Raw genomic sequence first — 24,984 nt, 5'->3', positions numbered from 1 at the left:
GGGCCCCTCACCGGCCACCCCCCAGCACCGTTCCGCCTGAGGCGGCCCCGACTCCCCTCCGCGCCATCCGGCCGGCCCGCGCATGCTCTGGCCCCACCCCGCGGCCCTCTGGGCACGCATGCGCCCCGAGCCTTGCCCCTTCACCCACGCGCTTGCCGCGCACGCGCAGGGACACTACCACCAGCTCCCCGTCCTATTGGCCGGCAGCTTATTGCGCGCCTCGGAGACACTCGCCGGTTCACCGGCCCCAGCGTCGCGCATGCGCTCTCGGCGCTGCCCGGCCCGGCCGCGGAGGAGCAGGCGCAGTCCCCCCCGCGCGGCGCGCTGGTCGGATGCTGCGCAGGCGCAGTCGGGACCTTTTTCGGGAACGTTCTGTCTCGCAACAACCTTCCTCTGCAAGGGAAATCCTGTCAGGGTACGGGCCGCCCGCAGCCCCGATCCTCCCCGCCCCGCCTTGCCGGCGCCCGGGCCTTTCCCTGTTATCGACTCCTGCTGCAGCCCACCTCCTCTCTGACAGCTCAGCCCCCCGCAGTCGGGCCGCGACCTTCCCCCCCCTCCCCCCGCCTTCCCCTCGTCCCGGTCTCCTTTTTCTCTTTTCCTCCCCCGAGCTCAGCCGCCTCCCGCTAAGAGAGCGCCCCGAGCCGGCCTCGGAGGCGGTCCTGCCCGGGGCTCCCTGCTTCGGCGGGGAGATGCGGCTGTGAGGGGGGAGCCTCACGCCAGCCTCAAGCGTCTTCTCTGGAGCGGGCATGGGCCCTCCGCGGAGGGGGGGAGCTCCCCTCGCTCCTCCCCACCGCCCTGGTCCCGCAGAGATCGGCGGGCGCTGACGGTGCCCCGGACCCAGCGGGGTCGGGCCCGTCTAGGTTGGAGCGGGGCAGGTGATGGTCCTTCCCTTGCTGAGGTACCGGCCTCGCCTCTTGCAGCTGCCTGGAGTTTCTTCTCGTTGAGACAAGAGTTGTAGCTGTGGGAGCACAAGGGCAGAACAGACTGCTCCGAGCTGCAGGAGAGGGACTGCCAGGAAGACCTTCATCCCTGCAGTGCTGCTGTTAAGAGTTAGGAACCTGCTGCCTCTCCTCTCTGTTTCTTTTGATCTCCTGGAGAGGAGAGGTGAGTTGTTGTCTTTCCCTCTTGCCGTACCGTAGCAGTGGAGAAAATAGGCTAGTTTGCAAGCTGCAGAACTTGGTCAGGATGGCTTCAAGCCCCAGCTGATTGCTTGGTTTATTTTACTTGAGAGTCAGCCCTGTGGAAAGGCCCACTGATGGAGAAAGAGATTAGCACCGTGTTAACTGCGCGGTTCTCTCTCCTTTGCTGCAGTGCCCACTTTCACCGCTGTCTCCTGCTCTGCCTGCTCCTGCTTTCAGCATGGTAAAGAAGAATACTATCCCTGATGGGTAAGTATCCCTCACACTAAGCAAGAGGCAGGAGCAGGCACAGTCCTGCCCAGAGAGAAGGGGCGCTGACTGCCCCGGGCGCTTTCTTGCCACAAGCATCTTCAGCACCTACAGCCAGGTAAGGTAGGTATCTTCTCCAAGACAGGAACAACCCAGTCCTTCATCCCCCAGGTGAGTATAATGCTCCAACCTGTCTGTGAACACTTCATCAGCCAAACACACTCCCTTCTTCCTAACCTTCTTACCCCCAGGTGTTTACTTACTGGGGAAATGGGAGAGTAGTCCATCCTTCTGACTACTTTGATGTTTGCTACCAGGAGTCAGGGAAGAGCTGATAAGATGGGAGCAGGCAGTTGCATGCATGTGATCAAGGAATATTTTCATGGCTTCAGGTCCAGAAACATCCTGCAGTTTTGTTTGTAACAAGAGGACAACAAAAATGTTTTATCAGCAAAAATAATAATAAAAAACCACCAAACACATGGCACAGGCTTTCTGACTTGATTGGGAGTGCATATGGAGACCACAGAATGACCTCATTTAAAACATATAGTTCTATTCTCCAGCTCTACTAAAAAAAAAAAAAGAGGAAGTCCAAGTTTAAAAGTTTAGCCAATGTGTTACTGCTGACATCAGTATAAACTTCTTGGATAGGAGACTGTGCTGAGATATAAAGGCACACTGTAATGGGACAATAGCTTGCAGTTTGTACATTATGAGAGGAAAGGCTGACATTATCCTGGTTTCATGGGGAATGTTAGATAAGTTTATTAGGAACATTCTTAGGAGCCATAAAATACAAAAAGCACGATTTCCTGCAAAATATGTTGGCCTAGAAGCAATAAATAGAAACAAAAGATGAACAAAACTTAAAAAATAACTTCAAGAAACTTTGAAGTTTTTTTCATAGCTGACAAACTCAGGGATTAAAATTAGAACTTTAGAAAAGCTGCTTAAGCATGTCTTTCTCTGAAGTTTCTATGAAATTTCAGTTAAAAGTTGGACAAAATTGAGCTAAAGTGAATTAGGTTTGCAGCAGGAAGCCTGAAAGAATAACTGTCCTTGTTTTCTCCATTCTTGAAAATTATTACAAAAGCTTCGGGAATTGGGTGCTCGTTTCTCATTTCTTTTCCCCCCTTGCATTTGAACTGGAGCAGTTTTCAGGCTCCATGCATTTTTTCTCTTAAGTATGGAAGAAGCAGTGGACTGTACTTTTGGCTTCTATGATTGGAAGCTAATACCTGTGTATCTTTCAAGGAAAGAAACATCTACTGTGAAGTAACTGGTTATAAAATTAGTGTTACCATCAGACAAAACTCATGATACTGAAGTACTTTCAGCTTCTCCAGATGCTTACTTTTTGATACTATTAACAAATCAGGCTAGACATCCACAGTATTGGGGTTTTGGCAGTAAAGGAGTTTAAGGAATTGTCAGTCTCCCAACCTCATGCAGCAGTATATTGATGTCGTCCTTGTGCGAGGACAGCACATTGTAGTTCTTCACTGTGAATTAGTTGAGTACACCAGGAAAAAAAAGCAGTGAATGCTAGAAGACGACTTCCGGAAATCTAATTTTAGCCTAGGTGATCCTGCACGTGCAATTTACTGGCCCCAGAAACAGCTGTTGGCAGAAGTGAGATTGTGGTACACTATAGCACAAGAACCAGTCCTGACAGCAGCACACTATAGAAGTAGAACCTCAATCATGTCCCTGTGTTATTATAATAGTAATAAATCTAACAGTAACTGTTTCATTTTTAATGATACTGCAAGAGAAACAGTATCATAGATAAACAAGTCACACTACATACAGACATTTTTTGAGATTGTCTTTCTGTTACTGCCTCAGTTCTTTATACAGTTCTTAACAGTTTTAATCAAAATTCCATTATGCTAATTAAAGCAATGCAATAAATGAGGTTACGGTTAAGTTGTAAGTAGCTAGGAATAGTGCAACTAAACAAGAAGAGGTGAATTTTTTTAACTGGTCAGCTAATTACTAACACCTTTTACAATACTGTGTCTACAGTATAATTAAAGTTGGCTTTATGTAAGGGTTGTGCTATAGCACTGCACAACCTTGCTAAATACCAGCACTTTGAGTGTACTTAGCACCTAAAGTAATATTAAAATGGTAGTAATAGCCAGCATTGCCACTGGATCTGCACTGCTGGTATTGTACCTTGTTCTTCTTAGCTCACTCTTGTCTCGTCTCCCTGTCGCTCAGCCCTGGCCCTGAATGTTTGATGTCATTTGCACAGTCTTTGCTCCAGCAGTGAGAGGAGGAGGTGGACTGGAAGTAAGACTTCCTGTATTTCTTCATAGCAAAAAGCATTTCTCCCTTTTCCCAGTAATGTCTTGGAGCAGAGCTGAGGTGTACAGGGTCCACTGCAGTCTCAATCCTAGAAAGTAGTGCTGGGGGAGTAATTTCGTAATGAAGTGAGACATAAGGGAGAGTTTCATGTGACCCTTTGCACTGCAGTTTCCACTGTGTAGTCAAGTTCTGTTTCTTCACAGTGTCTGAAATGCTGTTGTCCTTTAGTAGTTGTATACTGTAATCTTTTAGTGGAGAACCAGCTAGTAAAAAGAGTTCAAGTTACATTAAGTCATAAAATACTATGATGTTTTTACGGATTTATACGTGTTTGTGCATCCAGAATCTTGCTGTCAGTATAATTTCATAAACTCGGTTTCAGTACTGAAATGCATCTGCAGAGATGTCACCTTCTTGCATGTTTCCCTTAAATGGTATTAAAAAAATACTAAGAGTGGGATTTTTTTTATTATAAGGGCAAAGCCAAATTATTTCTGCCTATACACCATAAACATACTTAACGGAATTGTTTCTGTGCAGACTTAAAAGCATCAGCATTTTCATTTAGACAGGAATGTTGAAATCTGTGGCATCACTGATTGTGCATGTTCAAGGGTGGATGGGAGAGAAGGGTTACTGTCAGTGTTTATTTGTAAAGTAAAAGTGCTTTGTACTATCAGGCATAGAACGTTTGCATTTAAAAATGTGGGATGGCGAGAACTTACTTCTTATGATACCTGAGTAATGATAACATTGCTATAAGACTTGAAGGCCCATATTTTGTGTTACAATACACTACAAGTACAAAGCTATGTGATTACTTATTGACATGATAAGGAGACTCTTCACCCATACTTTACATCCACACTGTATTTTTTATAAGCTATGATTTATTTGTATCCACACTGAAGACAAGCAAAGTGAGAAATACATGTAGTAACAGATGGTTAAGAGCTATGTTCCCTCCCTTCTGCTTTGGACCTGTTCAGTATGTGTTCTGTCTTGACAGCGTGTCATGGTCTTTGTAGGGCTTTATTTTCTCCAACAGAATGGGATTGAATCTGATGTCCGTAGAGGTATGCCTCTTGGAAAATAAAGCTGTGTGTCTGTCACGCAGTATCAGTAGCCAAAAAAAGGAGAAGAGGTTCCCAGTAGCATTTTCTAAATGTTCTTGCTATAGCTGACAGTATTTCAGACTTGAGTTTCTTTACAGTTACAGTAATTACCCTTTTTGAGTGTTTTGGAATTTACTTTCCCAGGTAAGTTCTAAACTTATAACTGCTTCGTAATCATAGATGTTCATCAGGTGCTCCAGATTTGTAGAAACTCTTGAATTGTTAAGCATAGCTTCAGATACTGCTCTCTGAACTTACTTCTTCACCCACTGTACCTTTTGTGTAATGTATACCTGTTTACACTGTTTTACAAACAGTGATTTTTAACTATTAGATGAAAATCATTCTGAATTGATGCCTTGAGTTCAGTACTAGTTTCTCTTACCCTGGAACACTGGAAACGTTATTGCTGAACTGAATGTTACACACGGAAATGTAAGATAAGAGAACTTACCTCTTTTTATACTTAAGGTTTTTTCCTGTCAAAAATACCAGAACTACTCTGTAGAGGTATTATCCTATAGAGATTTTTTTATATATATATATAAAAAAAATTTTTTTTAGCATATGCTAATGTAAGCATCAGTTTCATAGGCTATCTAAAGTGGTCTTAGGCTTCAGAAAAGACTGAGTTCAACTGTTTTTCTATAAAGAACTTGTAGGGTATCTGTTGACAGTTTTATATAACTCTGTCACTGAGATCTGACAAACAAAAGACATGAAACTTTCAAATTATTACCAATTCAGTGTTTCCATAGTATTGTACCTATGAATTATTTTGTAGCTTTCTTGTCCAGCATGCCATTAAAAACATACATAATATCATTATATAAAAAATAATATTTTTCTTTTAAAAAACATCACAGAAGAAAATAAATAATAAGGTATTGTCAGGGTTTAACCCCAGCCAGCAACTAGGACCACACAGCCATTCGCTCAGTCCCTCACCCCACTCAGTGGGAAAGGGAGAAGAGGGAGAAAAAGGAAAAAAAAAGCCCAAACAAAAAACCTTGTAGATTGAGATGAAGACAGTTTAATAGAACAGTAATGTAAGGAAAAAAAATAATAATGGTAAAAGAATATTCAAGATAAGTAATGCAATACCATTGCTCACCACCGGATGATTGATTGCCTAGCCCATTCCAAGCAGCTATGCTGCCTCTCAGCTTCTATGAGAAACTGAAAAAGTCCTTGACTTAATAGCAACGACTAAAACAATATGTGTTATCAACATTATTCTCATACTAAATCCAAACCACAGCAGCTACTAGGAAGAAAATTAACTCTATCCCAGCTGAAATCAAGACAGGTATCCATCTGTTTAAGTGACTGAGTATGAATTACATACAGCTGCATATTTTATCTGCTTCCATTAAAACTTCAGTAGAGCCAGGCATGTAAAACACAGTTTTGTTGTATTTCAGTTTAACACTTCTGTTAAGGGCACATAGTAGCTATAATTTCCAGTAGAATTTGTTAAGTTTTAGAATTGATTCATAGTAAGATTTATTTTAACAGCGACCAGTTATGCTCATATCAAATAAATAAAGTTTTCTTAACTAGATTTCAAAATTGGGTTGAATAATTACAGCTATTACTGGTATTTGCAATCTGTGCTGTGTTTTGCAGTTCATTGATATGTAGTTTTGTATGTTTAAAAACTTTGTATGTATAAACAACTTTGCTATCACTTTTTTGTTTGTTTTTTAATAGCAAGATTTATGCAAAATATAGCTATTGTAATGTTCTTTGCTTGGATTATTATCTTGGTGTTCAACATACTTTTGAGCTTAACCGAAGACGGTTCAGGATTAATACTAAATTTTACTCAAATTTACTCCAAGCTTGTCTTTATCATGGGCATTTCTCTAACGTCTTCTGTTATCCCACTTGAAGCTGGAGGCTGCTATGCAGGCCCTGTTGATGATCCCCAGTTGATTGCTTGGAGCTGATTGCTTTTTAAAAGTGTTTTTCTAAGTTTGTTGCTGTTTGATTGGGGGTTCTTTTTGTCCTTCAACAGAGGCCATTTCACTGGTTGCTGCTGTTACAAAGTATATTGCTGCTAGATTCTTGGGTTAATCTAGATCGCGTATCTTGTAAACTTTTGCTAGGATGTATGAAGTTAATTTCTTTTCAGTTGTTTTACTGAATAGCTCTGGAATTTTTTGTTTAAAGACAATAAAACATGCTTGCTTTCCATTTAAATTAAAATGTATAAGCAGAATAATATATTTTAATGTAAACTAGACTTAAAAACTTCTAACAAGTTAACTGACTAGAGTCTTTAGTATCAGTAATAATTGTGTTTATTTAACTAGAAGCCACTCACACATCACAGAAATTTCAAGGGGAAAGGAGAATTATTTTTTTAGTTTGATTTTAGTACTTTTTCTCAACCAAGAAGTGTTTCTTTCCTTTAGAATGGCAAGCATAATTCTGCTTGTGTTTTAAGATAATTGATGGTAGTTGTAGAGTGACAAAGACAAAACGTGAGAGGGAAGTGGGAACTGTGAAAGCTAAATAGTTAAATAATTGATTATTTTATATGTTTTGTTGACTTTGAGGTCTGGATCTGCATGTAGTACATCAATTGTTTACCTGTTTGAAAACTTAGAAAAATAAAGCTGTAATTGAAAATGTGTCATGTGTGCATAATATGTCACTTTTTATTTAAATGCAGTTCTCTCTTAAGTACTTCATTTCAATCTGTAGTTTTTAATTTGGGTTAATTTTTAGTTCTGCAGCAGTATGCTGAAATTTCCTTTTAAAATATCATTTTAAAGATAACATGGAATACATACCCTTTTCTGATGAAGAGTGCGTTGTGCTCATTTTCTACTGTAGAGCTGTCGGCAGCTTTTGAGTTTCTTGCTGATTTTGCAGATTTTTTTTCTGGTAGGATTTAAGCGGCTTTAAAAACAGGAGACTAAAAACCCAAGTTTATTAAGGTTTGACAACAAAGTGTGTAATCCCCGTGCATTGTTCTGTCAGTCCCTTAATCTGAAAAAAAATTCAGAGTTTTTACAAAGTCTTTATTACATTGCTAATTAAAGAAACTAAGATATTTAAGCCCTTTTTTGATTATTTCTTATTGGCTCATAATTGCTTGTATTTATGATAATCATGGTAGATTTCCACTCAGTTTTCCAAGAGAAAGAAGGTTTAAAAAGATCTGAATTTCTAATTTATGGTATCTTTTAAATTGTTTTACTACATAAGGTAATTGGTCTTTTGTGGTTGGGACTTTTTTACTTCTGCCTTCCTCCAAAATGTTTCTAAACATGTCTATGTGAATATGGCTGGCTATAACGTTAAATCCTACTTTTGTAAAGTATTTTGTATTTTGTACATTTTATTGGTAGAGGTAACACCAAAGAGTAATTGAACTAGGTTGAAGAAAAAATACTGTATTCTTGATTATTTTATTTCTATGACAGCATTTGCGGCACTATTTTCTATATCTCTAGGTACAGCCCATTTTCTAATTCTATTTGGAAGTTTAAGAACAAAATCAGGAAGAGTATTTCTTTGTTTTAAACAAAGATATGCAATTTCCAGAGTTATTAAAATTAACAAGAGGCAGGAGCTTATATTAAACCTGACTTTTTCATTAATCTTAACAGTAGTTCAGATTAAATATACATCTAAATATGGTTCACAGCATTTAGTACCTTTCTGAGATTAAGTGAATGAGAAAAACTATGCAGAATGAGATAAACAGGGTGGATTTCACAGTTTTTCTGTAGATTTTGGTTTTTTTTTTAACTGAGCACTTATTGCAACTAAAGTATTTCTTAGTTGCTGGGTTTTGTTAGCTTTGGTAATATTTTTCAGTCCATTTACACTGTTTACGATCTTAATTGATTAATGTATCTTAAACTAGGATAAACACAGTCTCAGATTTTTGTTTTCATATTTTACAACTAGTGTACAACTACCGGACTCCAAAGTTTACAAGCTTGAAAATTGACTTGGGAAGGCTTCTCAAGTTAGAACACTTCTATAGTACATGATACGTACTTTTTTGAGCAATGCTTGTCAAACTACAGTGATTGAGAACATGCTCTTTTTTCCCCCCGTATGCAACTATCCTAAGATAAGGGAATATATGAAGTAGGAGATTGGTTTTGTTCACTCGTTACTATTGCAAGGTACAAAGTTCCTGCAATAATTTAGAATTTAACTGCAAACACCTCTCAGTGGTTTAATCTCTAGCTTGCCCTTATACCTTCTCACCTTGTATTTCTTCTACGTGACAGCTGTTTGCAACAGCTTTCCTAATGATGAGTTATTACTACTTTTTTTTATTTAATTTGTTATCCATCAAACTAAGCATCTGTATGTCTACATTGTGAGCCTCAATCTGTTCTTTAGTTCATGATGAAGACAAAAAAGATAAGTTAGTGCTAAGGACATTGATGTAGTAGATTGTTACATGATTTGTTAGTATCAATTATGCTTCTGGTCACCATGCTATAAGTGTTTCCTTTGTTACTTCCAAGCATCTATGAATGGTAATGTTACTATTTATATACTGTGACCAGTATAATTACAGATATTTAATTGAGAGTTTTGCCAGCCAACATCTAGTTTTTGTTATGGTCCTATATGAGAATTGTGAATAAAGCAAAATACTCAGTGCTTAGAATGTTTTGAAATAGTGTGTTCCATTTATTTCATAGATGATGTGGTTTTATGGAAATCAGAAAGGAACCTAGAAGTCGTTGGATGCTCCCTTTAAGGCAAAACATTAATTTAAACATTAATTCAGAAAATTGTAAGTGAATGGGCACCAGTGTCAAAATCTTGTGAAAATGTTTTGTATTTTAATAGTTGAGGTACAAGCTGAAAATGCAAAAAGGCCATGTCGATTTTAAGTCATCCAGCTGCAGCTTCTGAGGTCATAAAGATAATCTGCCCTCACATGAGGAGAGGAAATAAAAGTCCTAAATTTATTAAGTTACGTCTTTGAAGGCAAAATTGATCTGCTAACTCATTTTCCTCTTCAGATAAAGCTTTTCATACTTTTTTTAAAAAATGAAATCTCTGAAATGTGATACATCAAGAGTTTTTTCAGTACAATGTAGAATTTGTGAGTACTAGTTCTTTGTGGTTTTGGAATTACTAGTATTTTGAGTATTGTAATAAATCTTCATATTAGTAGGCGATTTTTGCCAAGTTTTGTTGTGATGGAATATTCTCTGGTTTTTTTCAAAGTACCAAGAGAAAGTACAGTCAAGAATGTTTCTTTGAAAAAGAAGCATATTACAAAATAAACACATTTGCAAAATCTAGAAGTTTCATATTTTTAATAAAGGTAAACTTTGCATTACGTTGTCAATTAAATGATCGATGTGAGCATATGACAGCATATGAACCTTTTTAAAGGTTCAGCCAAGTTGAAAAATTTCCACCAACTATAAGAATACTTTTTTACCTGTTGAATCTTGCCCATCTGCTTTGCTTTATATTGGTGCTACTTGTTTGTAAATGCTGTCCTACCACTTTGAGGGGAGACATTTTTTTGGAAGTTGAAAACGAAAGAAGGAAAAAGACTGTTTTCAAATATCCTCACGATACCTTGAAACCACTTCATGGAATAATTGCAGATCTGGGGACATAATTCTACTGTATGATAAGAACAATCATGCATGTTATCTCTAAGAAGTATTTTCTTTGTAGTGCTCTATGGAGAATAAAGATTCATTTTATTATGGCTCCTGACTTTAGACTTGCAAACAATAAAAATCTCTTTATTTAAGCTCTGTAGCTTCTGCTCTGATCAGTGCTGTAGCAATATTCGGTTGATATTCTTCCAGCATCTTTTAGGCAACTCCCTGTTTCTTTTATCCCAAAATAATGCTAAGCTATTCGCTTTATTCAAATATTTAGTAAATTTTTATAGTTACTCTAAAAAGATTTTCATTTCTTGGTGAAACCGGCGGGTTACTAACAGAAGAGGGATTTTTTTTTAAAAAGATTTTACTTCCGTATCAAGATTTGATGGGTCATTTTTTTCAAATGTGTGCACATCAGTTATGATTTCTTGCTTATGTATTCAAAGTATTTTAGGAGTTATTGTATCCTGCTGTTTGGAAATCTAAATCTTAATATATTATGCTAGTAGCTGCACAGCCCATCGTAGAAAAAAGATAACTCTCATATCTTTCTGCTTGTAGAAGTCTGAAATAACTACTATGTTCAAACTGTATGAAATATGGCACCAGATTTGCCTGATACTTGTAAGATACTTCACATAACTTGCAATAACTGTTATTATAATATTAAAGGAACTTAATTTTTATCTGCTTTGTTTTACCAAAGTTTTTGAAAATATTTAAAAATAGCTATTTGTTTCATTACAGATGGCGGAGTTTGACACCAGTTGGACAGCCTATACCAGGAACTAGATTTATTGCATTCAAAGTACCTTTAAAAGGGGTATGTATAAAAAGTAACTACAGATTGTGTCTATTAGATATAGTGCAAAAGTAATGAAGAACAGCATGAATATTCATTGAAACTTCAGGAAAGTTTTATGAAAAAATAATTTATTCAGATTTAGCCCTTCCAGTCATCTACTGGATGGCTTTTAACATAATATTCTATATTTGTTCGCTTTCGTTTAATTTTTCTATTTGGTGTTACTCTTTTTATTTATCCTTTAAAAATCATAAAATCTCTAACCAATCAGCACGATTCATTTGATCACTATTAAGTGGCCTAAATTCATTATCTCATTTAATATCTTTTCATTTACTGTTGTAAATCATATGGAAGGGGTTATGATATGAATAACAATCTAGGCAATGTAAGCCAAAGTATAATTTTATGGAAATAAAACACTCATTAAAGGATACCAGCCACTGCAGTACTTTTTAAGTTGTAGATTCAGATTACCAATTTCATAAGTAAAAAGCTTCAGTGATCTGGAGGAATGCAGTATATTTTAAAGAAAAGTCTTCGTAGATTTATTAGTGTGTCAGTACTTCATTTAGAGTCTTACTAACATGGAGCGCCATCTTAATCTATTAAATACACTGCATCAGATCTTTTAATTCTTTGTGACAATACAGAATGTGGAGGCTGTCTTTTTTAGACTTCAGTTCTTTGGTGGATTGAGGTGTAGGGCAAATATGGCAAATTTACCCTTCTGTGTAAAATAATGAAAGTGCTATATAAATTAACCCTTAGAATCCTTGCGTCAGATACACGGGAAATAAAAGTTTCTAAGCTCTTTTAGAGTTCAGTGGCTAGAGGTGACCTTCGCAGTTAAGAGTAAATATTCTGTCTAAGCTGTCTGTAATTGACAGATTTCACTCTAGTACACATATACAAAAATTTGTTTCTTTGGATATATTAGTGCCCATTATGGTTTCAGTCACCATTCAGTTCACTTTTTTTAGCAATGATTGAAGTGGAATGCTTGCAGGGTTTGCTTCCTGCAGCAGCTTTTACAGCTTTAGTATGATGGTTTGGTACCTTTGACACCAAGGATCTCATACTTGACATTGATCATATCCTCCTTGGTACTGATGGATAGTGCAGTAGCCCTGTGTCTTTCTACCAAAGACAGCCAATGGACAGACCTAGCAGTGAATATAAAAGTCAGTAGATTTATAATTAAGTTTCTTCGCTATTGAGGTATTTGAGAGAGGATTTTTTGCATCATCAGCTCCTGTAATTCCACTTGATCCAGCTCCGTTTTTTTGCATAGATGTACTGTTCTAGGCAGGATCTGTTCAGTGCATGTATTTCCAGTTCCCTGTCACCCCAGATTTCAGAGGAAGATACTTCACTGCTAAATTTACTCTTCCCCTGTAGCTTCTGTGATAGTCTGGAAGGAGCTCCAGCAGAGATGATAAAAACAGCATATATTCTCAGAGAACGTTTATAGCAATATATCACAAGTAGGCACTCCGCTTCGAGTCCTACTGATCTCACTGGGGCACAGATCCCTGTTCTGTGAAGCTGTCTTTGAACTTGGCCAGATACAAAGTCTGGTACCCAAGAAAGCAAAATCTGTAACATTTCCGTTCCTTCAATTTGTTCAGTGTCAACTATGGAAGATACAGAACTGGCAAGTCTGCCAGAGACTCTGTGCTTGAAGCTCATGGAGTTTGTGGCAGAATACACATAAAATACGTAACTGGCTAAACTGTGATGTCTTTGTGAAGAAGATGGAGGTCAGTAAATCTGTCTGGAAAAGCTGAAGACCTGATTAGTCATAGACTTGTCAGAAGTCCCATTATTAAATTGCTGGAACAGACCTCTTAAATATGCAGCAGTTTTCTTCTTTACTGCTTATTCAGAAATTGATGATTGGTGATTTCACCCAAAGGGAGAAAGCGAGTTTTCAGTATTTCAAGGCTCAAGGGTAATTGTTTTAGCGGAAGATGTGCTGCTAGTAAAGGCTTTAAGGTCATGGGTTTACTTGGAAGGATTTTCTGTGCCTTCCTTTTAGATCATCATTGTAATGCTAACAGTAATATCACAGTATAGTAAGGACTGGGCAGGCTTTTTCCCATGCCATAGAAGGATTTTAGAGTTTATACAGATTTCTCACATTCTCAGAGCCCAGTTAAACACCTAAACTACTGAATACTCAGCAGGAATTCCAAATAGTCTATCATAACACGTTTAACTGTTTACTCAATCAAGCAATATGTTTAGAGACACATTATTTTTGAAAATTGTATTCCACCTCAGCTTGTGTGACTTCACGTGGTAAAAGAAAAATATCTTTAAGGTTCTACCATAGACCTTTTGCAGATTCACTGTTGTCACCTCAAAGTTAGTAAGTTCCATTTCAGATTTTACTAAAAGTCACTGCTGAATAGCGGTGAAATAACTGACTTGTTGATTTTATTTGAACTTCAACAGCCTCCACTGTTTTTTCAGCAGTGCTCCAGTATCTGAAATACACAGGACTGAATACTTCTATATGCTTTCTATCCTACTTTTTTTAGCTTAATCTTCATGATCACATACCAGCTTTGTTAGGACTGTCCTGCTCTTTATTCTTTAATTTGGTTTACTGTTCCTGTTTCCAGTGACAGGATAAGTGCTTGTTAGCATTTTAGATTATAATCCGTACAGTCAAAAGAAGGAATGGTTAGTTACCCTATAGCGTGTGTGGTTCTGAGAGGTATGTGGTCTGTGACTGCCTTCCTTTCCATCAGTTCTGAGTCCTGTCTGCTTGAATATCTTGTCAACAAAGGAACTGAGAGGCGGTTGAGGTTGCTGCATCTTTTGCCACTGTATTTATCGGTTATGGCTGAGCCTGTGTCAAAAGGCTCTCACAATGGACGAGCGTGCTATTCAGAGAAAATCCAGTCTTGCGTATATGAGCCATTTTCATACCTAGAGTGAAGAACACATTTCAAAAAACACAGCTACAATAGGGTGAGTAAACATTTTTCCCCACTGGTTGTGTCCAATTAAATTAATAGTTCATTACCCACCAACATGCAGCTTTCTTAGTCACTATATTTTAATCTTATTTAATATTTCCCAGTGCTAAATGAAATGCAAGTACACTCTGCCAAGAGATGAAGCAGGAATAAAAATGTCTGCACAACGTTTGTGGGGAGAAAGCTAAAACCTTTAGAAGAAATGAACTCTTGTGTCACAACTTCTAGTGTTTTACATGAAATACACTGTTAATTTTGTGTTATTGTGCAGGACAAAGTATGCTTGGGAGAAAGGGGATTGTGGTGTTTTACTTTTTGCTGATGTTTAGTTACGGCACATGCTGCATTTTGCAGGATTTTTGTGTCTATCAAATTAGTGCTTATTTTAATCATGTTTATTAACGTTGTACAAGTGGAAATTCTCACTCATTTTCTTGCATTTTCATCTGAATAGAAATATACAACAAATTCTTGCTTTTTATTTGGTTCCTATTCATTTTTTTCTGTACAATACACGGACATGGCTCTGATGCCGTAAACATACCCTTCTGAATACTAATGCTTCCTAGTTCTAATTAAAACAGCTGAATATTACAAATGTCGTGTTATTAGAACTTAAAAAGAAAATCTTTCTTTTCCATTTTCATTGTAGGCAATTAACCAGAGGCTTACCCCAACACAGAAATTTACACCAAAAGACTTAATTGCTGCAATGAAAGCCCTCAATGTGGAGCTTGGATTAATTATTGATTTAACGTATACCACACGATACTATGAAGTTAAGGTAATATAAGCATAATAACAAAATAGATTAGTTACTGCAACCTTTGTTTTAAAGTATTTATGCATTTGCTTACCTTGAATTGGAATAGACAAGTGAGCCATCTAGACTTGCGTTATGTCTCCAATAGAAACTAAATGCTTTATCACAGAGGAGATAACTCCTCCCAGCTAGTTGCATTTGTGGCTCATTTGTATTATGGTAACTTGGGGTAATGGATAAAGACTTCAGTGCCAGGCTCCGCAGAAAAGATGCAGGAGGCTTACAGGCTGTGCCCTGAAGACATTCTCATTTATTCCAAGGGTCTTTTTTTTTTTTTTTTTTTTTTACAGTTCTTTAGTGGAATCCACTAAGAAAGCGTACATTTTTGAACTATGTTATTAATTTCAAATTTTTTACCAGTATGGTCCAAACAATTGGGATTAATCAGCCTCCTCTTGAAAAGGAGAATAAATAGCAGTGTTATAACTGAATGTTAATCTTTGAACGTACATGGGCTGTAAGCATTAAGGGGGTGAATATGTGAGTATATATATGACTGTGGGTGGGACGGACAAATATTGCTTAGAATTATAAAATGGGTTCAAATGGAATTACAAGAATCTGGTTTCTTTAGTTAATGTGCTGCCTTATTAGCAGGGCTAAATAAGTCTTCTGTAAAAACTGTTCTTTGAGATCAGTGGAAATGTAAGTGTTAGTTTCTGAGACTGTATCTTTATAGAATTGTGTCAAGATTGTTTTCAGTTTCTACTCGGGATCTGAATGATTGTTTTACATTGTCATTATGTTAGATACTGCTTAAGGGTTTTCATTGGTGCAAGACTTCAATAATTTTAATTTTTACCTTTTTTTTCTTCTTCCTAGGATTTACCTAAAAGTGTGCAGTATAAGAAACTTTATACAGTTGGACTTGAAGTTCCTGATAATGCTACTATTCTACAGTTCAAAAAATGGGTCAGAAAATTCCTGTGGGAAAATGCGGGAAATGGTAAATATCAGCATCTTACGCTGTAAAAAACCAAAAGTTTTATTTCGGTGCTAGCTGTATCATTTATTAATTTCAATAGATATTTAAGGCACCACGGATCTCAGACTTTCCATAGCCCTTTCCACTTTGCTATTATAATAAGATACATTATGTGAAACACAACATATCTTTTTTTACATTCAAAGCCTGTCTTTTTCAAAAGTGACTAGTAACTTAAATGCCCTTCCTAATACTTATATTCTCAGTATGTATCAGAGCAACCACAACAAGGCTTTCATCTGTCTGATCCAAGTTGTCTACCATCAGCTTAGCGTTGTAGCTGCCAGCCTTTTATGGATGTTCTAAATAGCATAGGGTTTCTCTGATGGCACTAGACGCTGATATGTGTGAGCAACTTCAGTCTGTTTAGTCTGACATAGCAGTTTTTTGATTTATGAGTCCATTATTGCCCTCATATCCTAGCAATTCTTAAACATCATATTACAGACACAGTGTCAGTGTTTCCACAGGGTGGATCTGCTGTTGTTTTAGTGCTTATGCAACAGTACAGTTCTTGCTGAGATGGTATAAGGTGCTTTTTGCAGAAATAAATTTGCATGTATTTTGCCACAGCCTGTGTGCAGCTTTTACCTTCTCACTTTTTTGCTAGTGATTCTTTGTAGGTGGATTTTAACTGTTTGTCTGTCCAATATTGGAGGACCATTCTTTCAAGCTTTTTCATGCTATTTGCTGTGGTTACTTTAGCATTTTCTGTGAGAAAGTAGAGATACTAACTGCCCAAGTGCATACAGTTTTTGCTGCAGAGCATAACGGTGGTTTTGCTGTGGATTGTCAACTCTGTTTTGTGAAAGAGCTCTGACCTAAATCTCAGGTATGAGAGCCTGAATTAGAGTGCTGGGAAAAGGTGTAAGAAGCAGCCTTTGTCCTTGCTCAGGAAATTATTGTGTAAGTTCTTCCTTTCCTCTTCTTTGGGTTAGGGAAAATACTTGGAGATTATTAGTTTTCTTCTGGTTTTGATCTAGTGATTTTTTGTGTGTGACAAAGAATAGTCTGTATTTGAATCTAATTATTTCCGATTCTCAGAATTGAGAGAATGAATTCTTAATTTGTTAGTGGACGAAGACCTGCAGTTCCAGCTAGTAAGACCATTTTGGCAGGGCTTACATAATTCAGAGTTGGGAGAACTTTCATTTTTCTGTTAACTTACTCATTGTAACTGTACCTCTGTTTTAGATTACCCCTAAAATTTCTCAGGATTCTTCTTACAAATAATTTTTGAGAAGTTAGGGTTTTTTAGTGTCTGAATTGTTAGGACACCAACTTAAACTTATATGGCAATATGACTGCTCTGTGGCAAACAGTTATATTTTATCTCATTCAAAAATTTATCAAAGTCCCATTTCAAAGCCCGTCTGTCAGTACTTCGTCTCTGCCACAACTTTGTTTAGTTCAGTTAAATTAATTATTCTAGTAATGTATTTCATACTCCAGGACACTAGGGGTATTATGGTTATGTTCTCCTTTTTGTAAGTTTTACAAGAATCTGTAACTTAAGTTCCTCAATTTTACATCTGCTTGTTTAGATTTGCTTTCAAAACCATATTTTATTCTTTTTCTCCTGTTACTGCAGTTCTGGCTGGGGCCAGCCACTTTACCTGTCATCGCTCCTCTTTCTTTTTTCCTGCATTCTGCAGCATTAATCTCAGTCTTCACAGGTTTGGAAGTAGTGAGCTAACTGTTGCTAGAGATCCATCATGAAGAGGACAAAGTCTGGATGTGTCTGTTCTTTTACAGGCGTAACAGTATAATTTTGTAAATAGCAATTATTTATCATTACCTTGCTAGAAAAGTACAGCTTTTTTTTTTTGTCTTGCACTAATCTTTTAGTAATTTCCCTTTCTGAACTATTAAAGACTATGTTTTCCTTTTTGATAGAGAAACTCATTGGCGTTCACTGTACTAATGGAATTAATAGAACTGGCTACCTTATATGTAGGTAAGGGTTGTATAAAATCAGAAATCGTTGTTCACAAAAGATAGTGTCCTTATCTTAACCTGTAATCCATTTGGGACAGTAATCCAATCATATTTTTCTTCAGATATCTTATAGATGTTGAAGGCTGGGATCCAGAGGCAGCAATTCAAGGTATTTATACAGTTTGAACTAAGGCATATGTTGGACTGTAACTCACAATTACTACAATTGTATTCACAAATACTACAATTCTATTTTAGTATCCTTAGAGTTATTTAATATGCTGGCTTCCATAGAAGATTTTCTCTGACTGTTGATTCTATTCCAGGCAAGGATTGAGCATTAGGAAATTGACAGCATAGCAGGAGTATGTTTCAGCTGCTTAAAATTCTTTTTTTTTTTTTTTTCTTTCCTTTTCCTTGTAAGGGTTTTCAGTCATAGGTTGCTACCGCTACTGGTTTCAGTTGTTTAAAAAAAAATGCTGCAATGTTGCCAGCTTGCTGAAGTATTTAGTTTCAAGTTATAATTGTTTCAAAGTCAGCATCTCCTGGTGAACAGAAACTTGCCTTTCACGTTTTTGTGGCTCAGTTTGAGCCCATTTCATTAGACTTGTATCATTTTTGTTTTAGCTTTTGGTGATGCTAGAGGTCATCGCATGGATGGTCTTGTGTATCTCACAGATCTCAGAACACAACCAATGAGAAGGTAAACAAAAACTTTTAGTTGTATGGTTAAGATTTTCCAGTATGTCTACTGGTATTTTGAAAAGTTCACTTCCAGTCATAAGCCAAAATTAACCTTCCTCTTAAACCTTTAATACGCAACTACACATGTATTCTGAGACTTCTGATATGAATAACATGAAGTGCAATGTACTTCCTTTGTTCATCTTTTGAATTTATATGGTTCAAAAGATTTTTTGTAATCTGACCTACTGCTGAACACTGGTGTGGTTTTATCATACTATGACAAGTGTATTGAGTCTGTATTCTCTTATTATAAGCTGAAAGGTGCCACGGCAAAGATTCCTTTATAAGCTCTATGATCTGCCTGCTGTTGTTGGCGTGGTAGAACCAGATACTTTTAAAAAAAAAGTACAACACTTTTAGCAATAAAAAAGTATGGGAAAGTGGAAGATTGTTTTTAACTCCTATGTTCATGGTAGTTGTATCCCTGGTGAGTTAGAATTTTAAGCTTATGGTATTCACCTAAGAATAGCTAACATTTAGATATTCTGCGGTTATTTGTGCCGATGATATCTTGTAGCAGTAAATTGATTTTAAAATAATACCTGACTGATTTGCATCTTTTTAGTTTAACTGAATGTCCTTTGGTTTACTGCTACCATTGTTTTATAGTCCGTGCATGACTAAGTTACTCCTGTGTCAGATTTTTGAATAGGTATGGTGCTTATCTCACATCCTTTAGGATGTCGTTCCAAGATTCTGAAGTTTAGGTACTCTCTTTGCTTTCCCTGCAGCCCTTCCCCAAATAAATTTGCAAGATTAAAATTTGCCAAGTTATGTATGTCTGTAAATTTAACTTAACATACAAAAATTTCTGTCATTCTAAACTGAAGAATTTTATGTGGGTTTTTTTCCTCTCTCAATGGTATGTTTTAAAAAGGAAACCTATGTGAGGTGTTTTTGTTCTTCTTAGTAACCTTGGAATGGATGTATGGGATTCAGATGAAGAACTTATTCCACCACCACATGCAATGGAAGGACCTGCAGAGCGGTTCCCAAATGAAGATTTTCAGGGGTAATAGTCCAAAACATGGAATTAAAAGACAAAAAAACCAACACTGTGGGAAAGAAAATTGTTTCTTATTGAAAATACTATAGATACTCTAATTTAAAAGAAATTTTATTAATATAGCCTACTCATGCAAAATATATTTACAGAATTTGCTGAAACAGTGAAAACATAAAGGAAAGGAAGGGAATGTGTGTTATTTGAAGTCTGTAAGTAATTAGTTCACTGGGAAAAATTTAGAGTTTTACTCTGCCAGTCCTCCTTTATTATTCAACAATTATTTTTAATTAATTTGGAATCACTGGTGTTGCCTGTTTAACAAGTGCTATAGAATTACAATTGAATATTTGTCACAACTTCTACTATGACATTGCAAGTTTTATAATCTTTCTTACAGTTTGGATTCTTAGTAGCTTTGATACCTGTATATTTGCAATATCTTTCATTTCAATTCTTAGTTAAAAAGACTTTTTTTCTTTAATGACTTTGTAACACTTAGAAGTATGACGTTCTGTTTAAGACAAAAACTTCTTTACAGGTCTGGGAAAAGATTAAGAATTTATGATGACCACTCTCACAATGATTTGCAAGGACAGATGCAGTTGAGAGATTTTGATTTCATTAATAAGGGACCTGGACAAAGACGAAGACCATTTCATGACCATCAGACTCAGGATGATTTAAGAGCACCAATGCAGATGAGAAATTGGGACTACAATAGGGGACCAGGACAGAGGCGAAGACCCTTTCCTGATCATCAGTTTTATGATGATTATCAAGAAGACACGCAGCTGAAGGACCTAGACTTCAGTAACAAGGGACCTGGACAAAGGTTGAGACCTTTTCATGGACACCAGTTTCATGATGATTTACAGGCAGAGAGACAATCGAGGGGCATTGAATTTAACAGAGGCCGTGGACAAAGGCAGAGATCTTTTCCTGATCATCCATCTCGCAATGATTTGCAGGAAGACAGGCAGCCAAAGGATTTTGATTTTGGTAGCAGGGGCCGTGGCCAGAGACGAAGACCATTCCATGACCACCACTCTCGTGATGAATTTCAGACTCAGATGCAGTCAAAAGAGCTAGATTGTGTTAACAAAGGTCCTGGCCAAAGACTAAGATCTTTCCATGACTATCAGTCACATGATGACTTACAGCCACAGATGCAATTGGAAGATTTTGAATTTGGTAATAGGGGTCGTGGACAGAGGTTGAGACCTTTCAGTGATCACCAGCCTCGTAATGACTTACAAACAGAGATGCAACTAAAAGATTATGATAATAAAGGTCCTGGACAAAGGCGCAGACCTTTTCATGAGCATCAGCCTTATGATGACTTACAGGAGCAGGCTCAGTTAAAAGACTTTGATTATGTTAATAAAGGGCATGGACAAAGGCCAAGACCTTTTCATGATCATCCAGGTCACGATGACTTGCCACGTGAATGGTGTTCAGACAGGTAAAGCATCCTTGAGCTGTAAGACCAGAATTAGAGAATAAAAGTGTAAACCTCAGCACTTTTAAATTACATTTCAAATTAATTAGTTTTTAAAAATAAGTTAATTTGAAAACAACTAATTATCCTTTTAAAATCATATATAAATGAATGGTTAATTAACTCTTTTTATTTTGACTTATGGAAGAGTTTGATGTAAGCTGGAGTGTTGCAGCTTTGAAAGCCAATGTTTCCTAAATTAAAAGGTCGCGCTTATTTAAAGCTTACATGTTTCCTTGACCTTTTTAGAGTCACCTTGAAACAAAACTCTTTGTCCCACTTTGTTTTGTATAGATACTTAATTTAAAAAGCAATCCTCAAGACAGAAGAGGATATGAACTTTTATTTATGCCCTCAGCCAAAGAGAGATAAACAGTAATGCTACAAGGAAGTTTGACTTGCATTTGTTTATTCCATGAGTTAATAATTTGTTAGAAATTCCTTTGCTTCTGAACTTGTATGATATTCTCCCACATACATATATCACTTATTATTAAACCTGTTGGATTCTGACATAATATTTCAAAATATTTTTAATATTTCAGAACATATTTCAGATATTTGTTGCACTAGTAAAGTTTGATTTAATTTCTTCTGTTGTGCAGCTGAAACAGAGGATATCATTACAATGAAGCATACCATTTTGAAGTGTCAAATCGATACAATTAAGATAGTTTTAATTAAAATACTAAGTAAATTTAAACTAAAAGTAAGATGATTTTTATTTCATTTGATAAACACATATTCTTCAAAACCTTACAACCCTTGGTACTCTTCTTACCATTGGATTCTTGTGGTTATTTGCAGAAGTCAATCTTTTTCTTCCCATGAAAATGCACCAGAACCTCATTTCTCCTCATCTCCTTCACTTCACAGAGATTACGGGTCTGATAACGATGACTTCAACAGAAGTTATAGGTAAATATCAGATTTCATAAGTTGTTTTCTGACTTACCTTTATACTGTTACTCCCGCAGTTTTCCAGCTAAAAATACAAATTAACCACTCTAAAAATTTATGTTAATATTTTTGCTTCAATGCAGTTTAAACCATTGAATCTGAGCACCGAGCAAATTATGTGACTAATTTGTGGTCCGTTTATATTGAGTTTGAGCGTGATTATGAAATGGTTTGAGAATCCCTGGCGTAAGTCATTGATATGACAAGCACAGTTCAAGCTAATGTACTACAAAAAATGAAAAAGCTATTATCAGTAAGCGAAAAAGTGAAATAACAGGTGCTATATTTAACTCTTAACTGCTGTCTACAACAAGCTAAAGAGTTTTACCATGAGGGATGATCAGACACTGAAACAGGTTGTCCAGAGCAGCTGTGAAATCCCCATCCTTCGAGATACTCAGAACTCAGCTGGACACGGCTCCTGCACAAACTCATGTAATTAGACCTATTTTGAGTGGGTGACCCTAAGTACTTCTAGAGATCCTTTCCAGTCTAAATTAATCTATGGTTCAGTGAGGGAGAAGATTTTAAAATTACAAAGATTGTTCTGAATTGGCTTTATACACCACTTATTTTACAAAGTAAGGAAGGTACTGGAGAGTAAAGAGAAACCAAAACAAAAAGTATATATTACGTATATGCATTTTTAGATCCTTCCTTATGTATTTTGTAGGAGAGTGAATCTTCTATTGCAGAATAATTAAGAATTAAAATATTTGGAGCTATAAATCCAAACTATATTATTGCCTGTTAGACTATGTGCCAGAGAGCTACTATTACATATTATTCACAAAAATGAAAACATGGGCTTAGGAACAAAAATGGCCCCTAGGTAAAGAAACCCTCAGTAAACAGGGAATTTTAATTAGAAACAGCACTTGAAACAAAACATCTCATAGTAGAGTTACTTAATATAAAGAGCTGTAATTTTAATCACTAGAATTGGAAAATTCATATAAACAGGTTTGCAACATCTGGTAGAGAGGATTTTAATTTTAGGGGGTAAAAACATGATTGATGGTCTGAATTGTTCTTTCAAGGTTACACAAGTTTAATTTCTAATGGTGGCCAACAATAACAAATCAACTGTTTTATTTCTACACATTTCACTGTTCATATTTGTTCTTCTTACAGTAATCGACCAAATTGCCCTGAAGACAACAGAAGAATGCATCCCTCAGATGAATTTAATAGAGGAAGAAACAGATTTGCACCATATTCTTCACGAACAATGCATCCATCTTCATCTGTACACCAAGAAGATAGCTCAGTAGACTATGAAAGAAAACCGTTTCAAGGTGAAACTGTCAGAGAGATGGAACAAAGCAAAAGATTGCCAGTTGTAACAGTTGATTACAATTATGGTCTGCCACTAGATTATGGAGCTGAAGAGGAAGAGAGAACGCATTATGATTTAGCTCCAAGAGACCGCTACCACTGGAACTGAATAAAACAGGCAATGTTTGCTCAGCTTAGACTTACTTTTACCCATTTTACTTTGTATGTGGACCAGTTTTGGGTTTTTTTAACAAATTAGGAAAATGCAAATTTCAGTAATAGAGAACTGGTCTCTATTGTAAGATTAGCTTCTACTGATGTTTTGTTCTTTAAATTTATTTGGGTGTATTTGTTAAGTGTAGTTGGAGACAAGGTCTCCGTACACATGGAATAAAAGTAGTCCTTCCTTTAAGTAAAATTGGAACCCTGTACCTTAAAACAAACAACTTTCGGAGTGATTGTAGTTGTGTCTTTTGTTTTACAGTTCTTTAAAATGTATGTAATTTTCAGATGCAAAAGTCATAATAAAATACTGCACTATCAGGTAAACTAGCATTGAGATTATAGAAAAAATAGTAAGAAATGAATGAAGCGAAGTTATGTCCAATTGATCCTTTAATTTGAAAATAGTAGTTTGAATTATCGCTAACAATCTTCAGTATTGCAGTTTAATTTCAGATTTTCTGTACCATCAACTGAACTGACCTAGTTGCACTCTTTTTTCATAGCAGAATTTTTCCCAGATTGCTAAGAATGCAGAAGCAAATGGAGTTTGAATACTCTAAATGTCAGACTTGCTTTTCGATAATCTGAATATCCCATCTTGATTGTATATTTTTTCCTGATCCCATAGGTTATATATGGTTGAGAATAGCCCAGTGCAGGTAAATGTCACAATTTTCTCACGTATCATCAGCTTACCTGTCTCAACTGGCCAAGATCACTGGTGCCTATATAGTTACACGCCCTGTTAGTCAGTCCAGTTTTGTTTTTTACTACTTTCTTTTTACAGCACAGCAGAGTAATGTAATCAGAATAGAAGAATAACCTCTTCAGGTAAGTTTATTTTAAGAGTCATATATTGCACAGTCTCCCTTGAACTGCCACTTCAGTGGGTCTCAGGAAGGTAGTGCAACAAACAGTAACTAAATTCATGCAGGCAGCTGCACAGTAGCACCAACAGCTCCTACTGTGGATAAAGAAATCTTAGTTCATAGGATGGAAAACAGCATTAATGTAATACTTGGGTAAATTAAAAAATGTGTATTTTTCATTATTATGACATTTTCATAAATTAATAATTTTAAAAGGCATCACAGTGAATAAGGATAAAGATAGACCATGATATTAAAATAAACAATTAAAATGAATGCTAGATACTTCAGTCATGCAGCTAAGAAACTGCCTCAAGAGCAGCCAGCTGTAAAGCATAAAGCAAGAGGGTGCAGGTGTACACTAGAAAACTTTAAAAAAAAAAAAAAGTGTTCATAGCCAGAACCCACAGAGCTTTTTTGCCT

At 36.7% G+C, this 24,984-nt stretch overlaps 1 protein-coding gene across 1 annotated transcript; it reads left to right on the top strand.

The window, feature by feature from the left end:
- Positions 1-335: 335 nt before the first annotated feature.
- LOC141745484 (uncharacterized) lies at positions 336-24,016 on the top strand. Its single transcript, XM_074593287.1, has 12 exons — positions 336-415; positions 1,312-1,388; positions 11,185-11,260; positions 14,885-15,016; positions 15,878-16,001; positions 17,937-17,997; positions 18,101-18,147; positions 18,606-18,681; positions 19,636-19,737; positions 20,270-21,193; positions 22,037-22,147; positions 23,324-24,016. The coding sequence occupies exons 2-12, from the start codon at positions 1,360-1,362 to the stop codon at positions 23,634-23,636; spliced, it is 1,995 nt and encodes a 664-aa protein (XP_074449388.1). The 5' UTR covers positions 336-415; positions 1,312-1,359; the 3' UTR covers positions 23,637-24,016.
- Positions 24,017-24,984: the final 968 nt, after the last annotated feature.

The sequence above is a fragment of the Larus michahellis genome, chromosome 6, assembly GCF_964199755.1.
Source record: "Larus michahellis chromosome 6, bLarMic1.1, whole genome shotgun sequence".
NCBI lineage: Eukaryota > Metazoa > Chordata > Aves > Charadriiformes > Laridae > Larus > Larus michahellis.
Note: the sequence above shows the minus strand (reverse complement) of the source record. Positions and strands in the feature narration are given on the sequence as shown.